Genomic DNA, 14,859 nt, shown 5'->3' with positions numbered 1-14,859 from the left:
ACTTGCTGTGTCATAAAGCTTAGAGATGGCAGAGCTGGGATACATGCCCAGGTATGCTGCCTGTAGCACGATACTTGTTTTTTGTTGTTTTCTTTTGAGATGAGGGTCTTGGTTTAGATTGTTTTTCTTGTTGTATTTTGAGGTGAGGGTCTCACTATATTTCCCAGGCTGTTCAAGTGATCCTCGGCCTCCACCTCATGAGTAGTTGGGATTACAGCTGTGCCTCTGCCCCTGGCTAGCGACAAACCTTTGAGCTGCGTGCCCTCAGAGGAGAGGTGTTAGGTTTACATGGTCCAACTGAGCTGCCACTTTCCTGGATGAAAATGGCAGAAACTCACTTCAGCTTACATTAGACACTCTTAGACAAGTGGCCCAGAGGTGGGAGGCAGTCCTTTCCCTGTCACCAGAGCATCCAGAAATCCAGCCTGACTACTGAAAGTCAGGAGAAAGGAAGTAGCTGGGCCTTAAACTTCAGGTTCTATTCCATGAGCTCTTTGCAGCTCCATTTGGTTATCAGAAGTCATGAGTGGAAACACCAGTGTCTCTTTACAAGTTAATATTTTGTTGTTAGCTGTGTAATAGGACTCTCTTGTAAGCATTTACTTTCTGTGTAGTCAGGTATATTTTGTTTGAAGGCATGTTTCCACTAGTAATTTCTTTTTTTTCCCCCCCAAAAAATATTTTTTAGTTGTAAATGGATCTTTTATTTTATTTATTTATTTACATGTGGTGCTGAGGATTGAACCCAAGGCCTCACACATGCCAGGCAAGTGCTCTACCACTGAGCCACAACTCTAGCCCCTCCACTAGTAATTTCTTTTTTTTTTTTTTTTTTTTTAAGAGGAGAGAGAGATATTTATTTTTCAGTTTTCAGTGGACACAAAATCTTTATTTGGTTTTTATGTGGTGCTGAGGATCGAACCCAGCGCCCCGCGCACGCCAGGCGAGCGCGTTACCGCTTGAGCCACATCCCCAGCCCCACTGGTAATTTCTTAATTACACAAATGCCGTATCATTGTTGGTATTTTTGTTGCCCATGTTCTCCCTAATGGTAAAACTCATCAGTTTTCTTGTAGAAAACTGAAAAGTCTGAGAATTAAAAAGCCCTTAAAATCCCACTACTCACAGATGATCATTGTTAACACTTTGGTATATTTCCTGCTAATATTTTTTTAAGGAAAACATGGCAGTGTTTGCTTAAATGCATCAAGAGTGTTTTCACAAAAAAATAAATGTTTTGTTTTGATAAATTCTGAGGCTTTCCCCTCCCTTTTGTTTTATTTGGCTAGGTTTCTGCCTCAATGCTCAAGCAGTTTCCCAACAGTGGCCTGAACCCAGGTCTTTTCAATGTGGGGCCCCAATTATCTCCTCAACAAATTGCCATGCTGAGCCAGCTTCCACAGATCCCCCAGTTTCAGTTGGTAAGTAGTAGGTTTTCCTTTGATAACTAAAAAGGCTATTTGCTTTTTTTTTTTTTTTTTCCTTTTAACTTTGATTTCCTTCATGTATCTTGGTCACTTTTTATGTTTGAAGAGCATTAGTTCAAACTTTTATGCAAACTGTTGCATTTCCTTAAAGGTTGTTCTATCAGCTAAACTGAAGATAAAGGTAGTGGTACTTCTTTATTGATGCTTTTGAATTGGTGACCTGCATGCCAGCGCACAGGCCCTTACAGTATTCTCTGAAAGTCAATCTTAGTATGCTTTGGTTCCCTCACTTCTCTCCTTGTTTTATAGGCATGTCAGCTTCTCCTACAGCAGCAGCAACAGCAGCAGTTACTGCAGAACCAGAGAAAAATTTCTCAAGCAGTGCGCCAGCAGCAAGAACAGCAGGTTCGTGGATGGGAAGGGTCCCCTGTGCTCTGTGTGAGGGATGCCTCTGCCTTACCCTCTGATCCCAGAGTAGACTCGCATACAGTTGGCTTATGGTCTTCCTTTCCTGTCCTTTGTGTCCTTCTTGATCTGGACGCTGCTCCCCCAGCTGGCTCGAATGGTGAGTGCACTCCAGCAGCAACAGCAGCAGCAGCAGCGGCAGCCAAGCATGAAGCATTCGCCATCTCATCCGGTTGGGCCCAAGCCACATCTGGACAACATGGTACCCAACGCACTGAATGTGGGGCTCCCGGACCTTCAGACCAAAGGGCCAATCCCTGGATATGGTTCTGGTATGGTGTTCATAATGAAGATTATCTTTTAAAAAATCTGCTGATCTAAGCCTGTGGTAGAGGTTGGACCTACATTTCCCTTCATTTTAATAGTAGCCATACAAGGTAGATAAATATTCTTATCCCTGTTTTATAGGTTAGATCGAAATATCTGAGGTTCTTAAGTTTTTCTGGTTTTCCTAGATTCACCACACAATTAGTACATAACAGAGTTGGGTTCCAACCCCTCTGGTTCCAAAGCAGCCTTCTATGACAGCATGTTTACAAAGGCCAAAATTTTTCCTCCTGCCAGGAATTTTTTTTTTTTTTATTGGAACATTATAATTATACATAATAGTGAGATTCATTATGCCATGTTCATATATGCATGTATACTCCACAGGGAATTTTTAAAAGACAGTTGTAAGTATAAATATTCTAATTGCCACACCTGGCTGAGGTTATAATCTATTAAAATATGTACAAATTGAATTATTTTATTCATCTGATAAAAATCTCTTAAATGAGAAGCTTGCTGGGTGCAATAGTGCACCCCTATAATTTCAGCTACTCAGGAGGCTGAGGCAGGAGGATTGCAAGTTCAAGGCCAGCATCAGCAACTTAGTGAGACTCTGTCTCAAAAAAAGGACTGGGGATGTAGCTCAATGGTAAAACACCCCTGGGTTCAAACCCATTACAGGAAGAGGAGGAGTAAAAAGAGCTAAAATTATAAAGCAAATTGATAAAAATTCTACCAGTATCAGAATTTCATGTGACTTAAATAGAATAGTACACTTTCATTAAGCTGTGTGAATGCCTGTAATCCCAGTGACTCAGGGGGCTGAGGCAGCAGGATCACAAGTTTGAGGCCGACCTCAGCAACTAGGTGAGACCCTGTCTCAAAATAAAAAGGGCTGGGGATGTGGCTCACTGGTAAAACACCTCTGGGTTTAATCCCCAATACAAAAAAAAAAAAAACCAGGAATTTTTTTGGAGCTGGCCATGGTGGCTCTCATTTGCAATTGCAGCACCTGGGGAGACTGAAACAGGAGGATCACAAGTTTGAGGCCAGTCTGGGTATCCCTGTCTCAAGATAGATAAAAAGGATTGTGCATGCAGCTTAGTGGTGGAGCCTTTACCTAGCATGTGGGAAGCTCGGGTTCAGTCCCCAGTACTGTGTACACACCCACACACAAATTGTCAGGCAAACCTTAGCTGTTTTAGAAGGGGGGGCGGGGGGCATGCTGTAAGCAGAATTCAAACAGTGAGGCAACAGTTATTTAAAAATAAAGTTTAAAGACTTAAAAAAAAAAACATATCACTGACTAGACAGCATTTAGACTGACAACATTTAGAATTTATACTGGTAAAGAAGATAACATTCTATGCAAACAAACAAACAACAACAACAAAAAAAAGATGATTGAGAAGACCTGAAATCTATACTTCTGGATGACAAAGTGACTTGACAAACATCTGCTCTCTGCTATGCCTCCCAGGAGGCCAGATCACTTGCAGGCAAGAGCAAAGACTTTAGGGTGTCCTTGACTCCAGTAGTTTAGGGGAATTAATTTCCAGCTTCCATCAACTGTCTTCTTAAAATTAATCTGCCTGAGTATTGATTTAAATTTAGAATAGCCTTTCTGGGGCCAGGGGACATAGGTTAGTATTAGAATACTTGCCTCGCATATACAAGGCCCTGGGTTTGGTCCCCAGCCCCACAAAAAGAAAAACTACTCTCTCTGCTCCTGCCACCTTGTATTACCGTATGTTCCTCTGCGCTACAGCAGCCCAGGGGGGCCAAGTGTGGGACAACTCCCAGAATGACTCCTAAAAGTATGGTGACCACTGGGTTCCTGCCTGAAACCTCTTAATCATATTTTCTGTTTCGGATGAAGCCTAATGGAAGATCCTAGGTACTTTAACTTGTCCAGGTTATTCTGAATTTAGACACAGTTTCTGATAATGAAGCAGGGCAACTTGCCACCCATCCCATTTTGTCAGAGTACAGTAGAGCTTGGGTGGTGTAGTTCAGAGATAAAGCAGCACTCCCAAGGAGGAAGGGCATCTGAAAGGCAAAGGCGGCTTTCCCACATGATCAGATGCACAAGGTTCTTTCAGCACTTTACCATACCCAACCCTAGGGCATATCTGTGGGTGAAAAGAAAACCCCATCTTGCACAGCTAGATCAGCATGGCTTAGTGACTCTGATACCTTTAAATGCACCAGGACAAGCCTATGGAGGAACTATTGTCCTTTCCTTTAGGCTGTGAATGACTTAGTCAATTAGTTGTTCAAAATCTAAAATTTTACAATGTATTTATTTCAGTGACAAGTTCTCGTGTTTCATATTTTCTGCCTCTCCTAAAAATTAAAATTATATGCTGGTTAAAAACCTGCTAATTTTTTTAAAAAGAACTTTAAGTTGTAGTAGGACACAATACCTTAATTGTATTTATTTTTATGTGGTGCTGAGGATCGAACCCAGCGCCTCACACATGGTAGGCAAGCACTCTACCACTGAGCCACAACCCCAGCCCAAGAGTAGAACTTTGAATATTGGAGTTGTAAAAATGACAGAAGAGATTGTGTGAAATGCTAGGTGTTCATGTGGACATGGCACAGTTGTTAGGATGAGTAATTATGGGTGGCTCGATTCTCTTATCATTTATTCTTTGTTGTGTGCATGTGTGTATATACTTTTTTTTGAGAAGGGTCTCAAACTCCTGGACTCAAGCAGTCTTTCCACTTTAACCTCCTACATGTGGTTTTTATTACAATCATTATATAAGCAGCAGTTTGTTTTTGTTTTGGATTTTGGATTGTTGCTGCTGCTATTTTCTGTGCTAGGAATCTCACCTAGGGCTCAGCTACAGTGACCTAAAGAGTAAAAAAGCATAGGGAAGGGAGTGAAGGCATGAACAGTGTGAGAAAGCATTAATTTGAGAGGGTATCTTCAAAAGTGTAGGAACTGAGCCAAATGGTGGTGATGAAGAGGTGAGGGATTTGAGTGTGTGGAGCAGAAGAAAGTCATTCTGGCAAGGGCAGATAAGGCAGGCAAAGGGCCCTGCTTGCAAGAATGATAAGAGCAATAAAGGGCATGTTCTGTCGATTGTGGCCCAGGGAAGGCAAGGAGCATGGCTTATCTCTCCCAGAGTCTCAGCTCCTGGTATAGAGCTTGGCACAAATTGAGCTCTCCATAAATATTCATTGAACAGATCTAAATGGCTTGTGTGATTTAAGTTAAAACTCTCTTTTTTGTGGGGCAGGGTCCCGGGGATTGAACTCTTATCACTGGACCACTGAGCCACATCCTCAGCCAATTTTTGTATTTTATTTAGAGACAGGGTCTCAATGAGTTGCTTAGGGCGTCACTAAATTGCTGAGGCTGGCTTTGAACTTGTGATCCTTCTGTCTCCACCTCCTGAGCAGCTGGGATTACAGGCTTACGAGGCACCACACCCTGCAAGCTCTGTCTTTTGAGGTGAAGAATTACAGGGAAGCTACTTGGTGGACTGAGGAAGTTGGGTTTTGATGAAGTAGCAAGTTCCTAGATCACAGGTTGTGAAGTCCATAGATAGCCAGAGGGTTACTAGTGAAATACCCCCTGCTATTTGTTAATTAGCCCTATTAATCTCTCTTCCTTGGAGATTTGGTATCATACCAGTTATGGCATGACCAGTAGGTCCTTTTTCTCCTGTGGTGCTAGGGATCAAACCCAGGGCCCTGTGCATGGCAAGCAAAGTCTACCACTGAGCCACACCCCCAGGTCCCAATGTCGCCTTTGAACTGACTTTTTCCTCTCATAGTTCCAGGTTTGTGTATGGAACTTGCCAAGGAAGTTTTATCTCCTGTTCTCCCTCTTATCCCTTCTGTTTTGTTTTCCTTACCAAGCCCTGTGATGTGGTTGTGCTCGAGGAAGACTCAGGAATCGCTGCCCTGTTGTGAGCACTTGGTCCCCAAATTTCTGAGGAGCCAGATGCCCACATTAGCTGAGTTTCAGCTGGGTCTGCTCAACTCTTCCCTTTCTGAAGATTTTATAACTCTCAATTTTCTACACTTCATGTATCACAGATTAACTCTTGAGCAGCTAAAATTAAGTAACTTTAATTCACTGTGTATTTTAAAGACATTTTAGAGTAACTTTAAAGAAAATTAACAGTTAAGTACTTCTGCTTCATCTTACCAGTCCTTGCATTCTTTTTAATCTTTATCGAATCTAGGTTATTTTTATTTTCAAAAGCTCTTTCCTGGACAGTTGGAGCTGTGCTTTCAGATGACCTGCAATCTAAGCATCTTGGCCTGGTTTTCTCATTCAAGTGTACAGGTATAACTTGTTTGAGGACAACCTACATAGTCATGAAGGCCATGTCAAAGAAAGTCTTCTTCAATCATTTCATTTTTGCTACATAAGATAAATGAAAAAATATATTTTCTTTAAAAATTATTTAATATCATATTTGTCTCATCTTAAGGATTCCTGCTCCCTATCTCCAAGCAGTCACTTGGATTTAGTAAATTCAGTTGTGAATATGTAGGAGAACAGGGTTCTTTCTATAAATTGCAACACTTTAAAGGAAGGACAGGAAGGATTCCCCCTTGATTTATTATGTGTTTATAAAACCACCCCAGACCAACAAGGTAAGCACAGGGTGGAGAAAAAGCACGGCCTGGGCCCCAGGGATTTGGATAAGTGGACCTTGAGGAAGACTCAGGAATCACGCAGATGGTGGGAAGGCCGGGTGGGGTCTGCTAGCCTCTGGTCCGGCTGTAGTGGGACCCGCATTATGGCTAGAGGTACCGGCGCTGGGCTGCTGCAGGCCTAATGCCCTGGTGTGGTGGGGGTGCCATTCACCTACCTGGGCTGCACACGGCATTCTCCACTGCTCACTCTTGCTTCTCTGTGGGTATTCATGGTTCTTCCCATTGCCCATGCCATTAGTTTTAGTCTTCAGTTTTCCTTTTTTAGAGTCAGTTTGAAGTGTTATGTGGGTGGTGGACCATGTGGGTCTATCAGCAAGTCTTGTACACACCTGTGGCCTTCAATTCTCTGCTCTGTGCAGTAGGGAAACATCCCTGTGACTATTGCAAAGAGCCTAACTCCCAGGGCTCACACATCACAAACTCAGCCTTTCATTTACTGCCTCCTCTAGTTTCAGGTTATTTCTTGTTGTGTGAATTCTACTTCTCAGTTGGTTTCTCAGATTCTATCCAGCCTCCATCCACCCCATTCTCACCCTGCCAGTTTTCTTCTGAAACACAAACATAGTTCTCATTTTCTCTCTCTCCCTTCTTCTCCCTGCCCGATCCTCTCTTGCTTAAAAATTTATTTCTCTCCTGTCGTAGAGAAAAAAGGTCCCAATCCTCGGCCCAATATGTAAAGACCCTACATAACATGGCTTTTAGTCTCTCTGCATCCCCGGTATTCTCTGCCTCACTTCATCCCATAGTCAGGTAAACATTGGAGTCCATTGAACTTCTTGCCATTCCTGAAACATGTCATGAGTCAGAGCCTTGCACTTGGTTTCCCAGGCCTTGGATCATGTGGCCTCTGCAAAGCTTTTCCTCCCCAGTACCTTTGTGACAACCCTATCACTGTTGTCCTCTGTCCTCCCATGTTGGTTTGGCATCTGGAATCCACCTCCATTGGAGAATGAGTGGCCCCAATGCACTGTCTGGCTCAGTGAAAAAGTGAATGCATGCTGGCACTGGGTGGACTTATTTAGATGGCAATGACATATATTTTCATACCTTAACAAAGAGGCAGCAACTTTTTTAGCAAGCAGGAGCCAAAATCAAACTTTCAAATCAAAGTGTCTATTACTATGCGAAGAGACTGTGAATTAACCTGTGAATGACAAACTAAGGCTTCTATCTGGGGACTCCTGGTTAGATAATGAGAAATTTACAAGACATGACCGTTGTTCTGTTTTAGGCTTCAGCTCTGGTGGCATGGACTATGGCATGGTTGGTGGGAAGGAGGCTGGGACTGAGTCTCGCTTCAAACAGTGGACCTCCATGATGGAAGGACTGCCCTCTGTAGCCACACAGGAAGCCAACATGCACAAAAATGGTAAGAGCATGCCCATGGTACTAGCAGTAGCCCTTCTGACCTCAGCAGGCTTTGATGAAGCAGCTGCCATATTTTAGTGCATAATTATCAACAGATTTTATGTCAGATTTTTTTTTCTTTTACAAAAAGTGGGGTAAGAGCACAGCAAAGTGCCCCATGCCTTTAATCCCAGTGACTTGGGAAGCTAACGCAGAAAGATTACAGGATTTTGAGGCCAGCCTCAGCAATTTAGTGAGAACCTGTCTCTTAAACGGCTGGGGATGTAGCTCAGTGGTAAAGTGCCCCTGGGTTAGATCCCCAGAACAAAGACAAAGAAAAAGTGATGTTGACCATTAAGTGAAACTTTAAAAAAAAAAAAAAAATCATTTTTATTACTAACCTGGCCTCGGTGCAAAATTAGGATGCACAGATAACCTATGAATATATATTAAAATTGAATAGTCCATATCAACCCACATCATTTCCTAGTGACAGCGTAGCTAAGATTTTTTCTAGTCTGGGAAGAAAAGGTTAACACATTAATTATTGATTTGTGCATTCTAGTCGAAATATTACACTTGAGAAAATTTACTACAGTTGTTGCAAAGTATGGACTTAACAAAATTTAATCTTCTGTGTCTGAAAATTCTGTGCAAGCATCATTATTTGATGCGCTGTCCTCAGCACCACTCATAAGATGTGAGTGGCCACTCACCATTAGAGCTGTAGCACTGTAAGTAAATAAAACAGCATAAGTCAGCTTTCAACAGTGCGCTTATGCTGAGAATTCTAGGTTGGCAGCTCACAGTGGTCAAGAATACATATGCATGTATCTGTATTCCACTGGGGAATACACTGCTGCTCTGTTTACCTTTTTTTTTTTTTCCTTTTTTGGTCTGTGGGGCAGGGGGTGCTAGGGATTGAACTCAAAGCCTTGCACATTTTAGGCAAGTGCTGTACCACTGAGCTACTTCTCTGTTTATCTTTTAAATAGCATGACAAACAGAATTATACCGTGTTATCTGGGTGTGGTGGTGCATGCCTGTAATCCCAGAGGCTCAGTAGGCTGAGGCAGGAGGATTGAAAGTTCAAAGCCAGCCTTAGCAACTTAGCAAGGCCCTAACCAACTCAACAAGACTCTATCTCTAAATAAAATGTAAAAATGGGCTGGGGATGTGGCTCAGTGGTTAAGTGCCTCTGGGTTCAATTTCCAGTACCAAAAAATATACACACACACACACACACACACACACACACACACACCATGTGACAATTACACAGTGAAAGGTTATAAGCCAGGTTTTGGACTTTTTAAAAAATTGGTGCAGCAATTACAAGGTGGTGACAGTTACGTGGTGAAATCAAATACGTAGTATGTGATTATTTCAAAGCATAGATCTTTAGTTTTTTCTTAATGAGTTCCTTGATCCCTTCTCAACCCCTCCTTTTTCTTTGTGGTACTGGGGACTGAACTCAGGGATACTCGACCACTGGGCTATATCTTTTTTTTTTTTTTTTTTACATTTTATTTAATTGCAAGAGATGTTGAACATTTTTTCAAATATTTGTTGAGCCATTGTATATCTTTTGAGAAGTGTCTCTTCAGTTCTTTAACCCATTTATTGATTGGGTTATTTGATTTTTTAGTGTTAAGTTTTTTTGAGTTCTTCATATGTCCTGGAGATTAGCGCTCTATTCAATGTGTGTTTAATAAAAATTTGCTCCCATGCTGTAGGCTCTTTCTTCACCTCATTGATGGGCTATATCTTCAGCCCTTTTTATTTTTGAGACAGGGTCTTGCTGAGTTGTCAAGGATGGCCTTGAACTTGATCCTGCTGCCTCAGCCTCCTGAGTCACTGAGATTACAGGTGTGCACCACTGTGCCCAGCTTTTCCCCAAAATTTTTATGATTGGCTATCAGAGAAAGGTTAGAATTGTGTGTATTTCAAGTTACAAGAATTGAAATTCTTAAGTTCCAAGTAAGGGTAGCAAAATTTCCTACCTGCCATGGAATTGAGAGTAGTAGCAGTACATTAGGGTGCCCATTATGGTATTAAAAGAAGTGACTAAGAGAACAGAATCAGCTTATTGGGTTTTTGGCTGGTTTGATTTTGCTCTTTTTTGAGGGACAGGCGATCACAGCAAATAGTGTATCTTATTGCTTTTTGGAACTATATTAAGTTCATCAACTTTTGAAAAACTCCTGCTCTTTTAAACTCCAAAAGATGACTAATAGATCAAAGTACATGAAGTTTGAACTTTTCCCAAAGCTTTCTTGTTCTTTGTGAATTAAAGTTCGTGTGGGACATCATGTGAGTACATTGCAGACTTTGGTTGAAGGAACTACATGGTGCTCTCTGCCTGCCATCTCCAAGCATGACCATTTGACTTCATGGCACAGAATTGAGAATGATTTACTGACATTATGGACTAGTCCTAGCCCAGTGACACCTAAAGCTTTGGGCACTTTCACTGCTTCTTTGGGCTAATTCACAGTGTTCTTTTGTCCCCAAAGATATGAAAGGTACATGATGATAATAAATACAAAGTGGCATGTGGGAGGCTGTCTTGAAGGTAGAATGTCCACGTGCCACTTCAGAGCCTCTGGGTAATATTTTCCCCATTTCCTCAGCAATCCCCAAGGATAACTGCTTCCAGTTAATCTAGGCACAGCCACATTAAGAACTTGGTTGGAAGTGTCACTTAAAAACCCTCTAGTGTGCAGCAGGTCAGTTTTTTCCCTATTTCTCACTTGTGAAGTGATCAGCATAGAAACCACAGGGATAATGGTATGATTCATAGTTTGCAAATGTTTCATTGATTTCAGGAGACCATAGAATTTTAGGTCTGAAAAAAATTATTCAAGAGTAAGAACTGAGGCTGGGGCGTAGCTCAGTTGTAGAGCACTTGCCTAGCATGCAGGAAGCCCTGGATTCCATCCCCAACACAACAGGAAGGACAGAGAGAGACTGTGAGATGTGTTGTTATGAACTTGCTGCTGCTGCTCTCCTCGCACCCCCCCACCCCCCGCTCAGTGTTGAAAGCTGAACCCAGAAGTGCTTTCCACTGAGCTTCATCTCCTGCCCTTTCTATTTTATTTTGAAACAGGGTCTCACTCAGTTGTTGAAACTGGCCTTGAACTTATATCCTCCTGCCTTAGCCTCCCGAGATGCTGGGATTAGAGGAATATGCTACTGCACCTGTTTTTTTTGTTGTTGCTTTGATGATGATGTTTTTAGTAGCTGTTTCTTGATTATAGGCTGTCTTCCACACAACCTCTTATTCTACTGCTCTTTTCACTTGATAAGCTTCCTAATACTGTATTTGGGTTTCTCTAAAAAAAAAAAAGAAGAAGAAGAAGGGGCTGGGGATGTGGCTCAAGCGGTAGCGTGCTCGCCTGGCATGCGTGCGGCCCGGGTTCAATCCTCAGCACCACATACAAACAAAGATGTTGTGTCTGCCGAAAACTAAAAAAATAAATAAATAAATATTAAAAAAAAATGCCCCCCCCCCCCTCCTCTCTCTTAAAAAAAAAAAAATACAAAGGAAAAAAAACAAAGAAAATGTCTGTTTACTGGAACTCTGTATGAATGAATTAATTACCTTTCTCTTTTTTAAGGCGCTATAGTGGCCCCTGGTAAGACCCGAGGAGGGTCACCATATAACCAGTTTGATATCATCCCGGGTGACACACTGGGTGGCCATACGGGTCCTGCTGGTGATAGCTGGTTACCTGCCAAATCTCCACCAACAAGTAAAATCGGAAGTAAATCCAGCAATGCCAGTTGGCCTCCAGGTATTGTCCACGAAATGCTTTCTCTTTAATGGTTAATTTCAAGTTCTGAACACACTGCTTTTGCAACTCATTTTACTGAGGCACTTGTTTTCAATTTTTCTATGATAAAAGCAGAGCATGTGCTCTAAGATGTGTGCTGTGGGAAGATAGCAAATCTTTATTAGATGAAGAACGTGGGGATGAAGGAAGGTGACCTTGTAGCTGGGATGTGGCATTCATCCCAAGTCTAGGATGCCTTGAAAGATGGGTTCTTTTGAAGTGTCTGTTGAATTTATTGGTTCAGTCATTGGGCTGCCAATTTGATTCCAGGTATGTAGTAGTGAGTACACTGAGATTATTTGTTGATTTTTTTTTTTCTTACTTTCTCCCTTCCGCCTCCCATCCCCAGTAACATATTTTCATTGTAGAAAATTTAGTAAAGCAAAAATAAAAATCAGGTAGTTTGTCCTAGACTTCTTCCTGTGCACATATATATCTGGGACATGAATGAATATAGTTTCATTTTATTAGAGTTGGATGAAATATATAATGTTCATATGTGATACATATTGCTGCCCAACATAAGGAAAATAGTTCATTATTTCCATCACATAGCTTTAAATGTGATTTCAGTTGACTAATAAAGCCTGGTTTTTAGTTTTTGTGGTGCTGGGGATGGAACCCAGGGCCTCACATATGTTAGGCATGAAAGCACTTTACCACTGAGCTACATCCCCAGCCCCAAAGCATAAATTCTCCTGTGCAGCCTTGTCTTTCTCATGATAAGCTGAACCATTTCTTTCTTTCTTTCTTCTCTTTTTTTTTTTTTTTTTTTTTAAGCTGAACCATTGCTACTGGCTGTCACTGGGCAGGCCATGCTGCAGTGGTCATTTATATTGCATTTTCTTTTGTGTATTTTGGGCAATATCTAGAGATGAAAATGGAAACAATAACTGGTCTCTAGCCCAGTTTCTCCCAGTTCTTGGCCTTGAGCCAAGAACTTGTTCTGCCATCAGGCCTGAGTTCCCTGAGGAGCAGGAAGACCTGGGACCACGCCAGGCCTTGACGGGCTGTGGCCTCATATTCACTACTGCAGACAAACAGACATATGATAATTCAGAGGTGCTATTGCCAAGAATATATGTTCAGGGTGATTTTTTTTTCTTTTTCCTAATTTCATGACAAAAATCTGAGAACAGTAAATTCAGTATATAGACTTTTCACAGACCCATTTCTTCCACTAAAACATGATTTTACCATTTTTGAACAACCCCCTACCCCTAATATTTGTTCTTCTTATCTCAGAATTCCAACCAGGAGTGCCATGGAAAGGTATCCAAAACATTGACCCTGAATCTGACCCTTATGTCACCCCAGGAAGTGTGCTGGGGGGTACAGCCACATCTCCCATTGTAGATACTGACCATCAACTGCTGCGGGATAACACCACAGGTAAACGATTGCTTTATTTGTTCATGCAGGTACCTAATAATTTAACCAGAAAATATAAAAATATTGCTTTGCATGTTTGTTTTAAATTTTTTTATCGGTGCTACAGACTGAACCCAGGGCCTCATGCATGCACTTTACCACTAAACTTCATCCCCAGTCCTTTTTAGTTTTTACTTTGAGACAGAATCTTCTACGTTGCCTCAAGCTTCCAATCATCTTGCCTCGAGCTACAATCCCCCTGCCTCAGCCTCCTGAGTAGCTGAGGTGTGCTCCACCTTGCCCACCCAAATTTTTTGTTGTATACATTTTGTTTTCTGTCCTGTTGAAATTTAAATAAAATACTTTCAAAGTTTCACTGCTTATACTGCCATTTATCTTCATTATATTCTTCTTGTTCTTTGTTTGTCACATCAAGGGTCTAATTCTTCCCTCAACACCTCGCTGCCTTCACCTGGTGCCTGGCCCTACAGTGCCTCTGACAACTCCTTTACCAACGTTCATAGCACTTCAGGTACGAGGGTGTTCTGTTTCCCTTTGGTTAGCATTTTGCCATCAGTTTCCCCCATATAATACTTTTAAATGGAAGTTGAAGGGTACTGGTCAGTGTGGGTGGATGCCATTTGTTTCCTCTCTTCTTGAGGATCTTCTGGTCATACAGAGGCAGGTGAGACATATAACTTTGGCTCAAGGTGAGTGATGGTAGAATCTCTGAGAACTGGGTGTTCAGAGGATAGAGGTTAAGACCTGATAGCACAAATGCTCCTCTTAACCAGCTGCCAGTACATCAAGGGCCATGGGAAGAACTAGTTAGGTCTAGGTTATTATTTCTACAGCAGCTACTGATGGTCTGCTTTTTCCTAAAATTTCTTGTACTTATAGAAAAAGGATAATGGTAGATGGCCAGAGTCAAAAAGAGAATCTCAACTAATTTCACCAACAATATTTGAATTCCTTGTGTTATTTTTTTTTTTTTTAATGGAAAAGTTAGTGAATACATTAGAGGCTTTGAAATCATTCAGCTAGCACAATGCCTTATAGATTAGAAGAAAACTCATTAGCTATTGGCACCATGGTTTTGCAGAGGTTGGGCCTTTTAAGCCATGGAAGTCATTAGCATTTCTGTGCTTCATCAAGGCAAAAGCCAAGAAAGCAAATCTTTAGCTCTCTTCTGTCACTACAGGCTTATGGTATGCAAATTGTCTTTTTTTTCTTTCCATATCTGTCATATCAACAGTGCAACAATAACCTGCCATTTACTGAATTTTCTAGCATGAATTCCTTTTTGACCCTCATCTAACACTATGAGTAGGTCCTATCATGATCCATCCCCCATTTTGTAGATGGAAAAACTGAGATTCAAAGAGCTGTATAGTCTGTCGCATCCAAGCCTGAATTACAAATACTGAATACTGACCTGCCTCAGCATTGCACATCCC

The 14,859-nt window shown here is 41.6% G+C and overlaps 1 protein-coding gene across 1 annotated transcript in view; it reads left to right on the top strand.

Moving 5' to 3' along the window:
* Positions 1–14,859, top strand: part of Tnrc6b (trinucleotide repeat containing adaptor 6B) — a 189,883-nt gene that overhangs the window by 155,788 nt on the left and 19,236 nt on the right. Inside the window, exons 15-21 of the mRNA XM_048803107.1 lie at positions 1,290–1,421; positions 1,737–1,832; positions 1,981–2,164; positions 8,080–8,217; positions 11,816–11,992; positions 13,277–13,423; positions 13,839–13,934. Of these exons, the coding sequence (XP_048659064.1) occupies positions 1,290–1,421; positions 1,737–1,832; positions 1,981–2,164; positions 8,080–8,217; positions 11,816–11,992; positions 13,277–13,423; positions 13,839–13,934 (970 nt within the window). The remainder of the gene's footprint in view (positions 1–1,289; positions 1,422–1,736; positions 1,833–1,980; positions 2,165–8,079; positions 8,218–11,815; positions 11,993–13,276; positions 13,424–13,838; positions 13,935–14,859) is intronic.

Source organism: Marmota marmota, unplaced genomic scaffold, assembly GCF_001458135.2.
Source record: "Marmota marmota marmota unplaced genomic scaffold, marMar, whole genome shotgun sequence".
NCBI lineage: Eukaryota > Metazoa > Chordata > Mammalia > Rodentia > Sciuridae > Marmota > Marmota marmota.
This window is presented reverse-complemented; position numbering and strand designations above follow the sequence as displayed.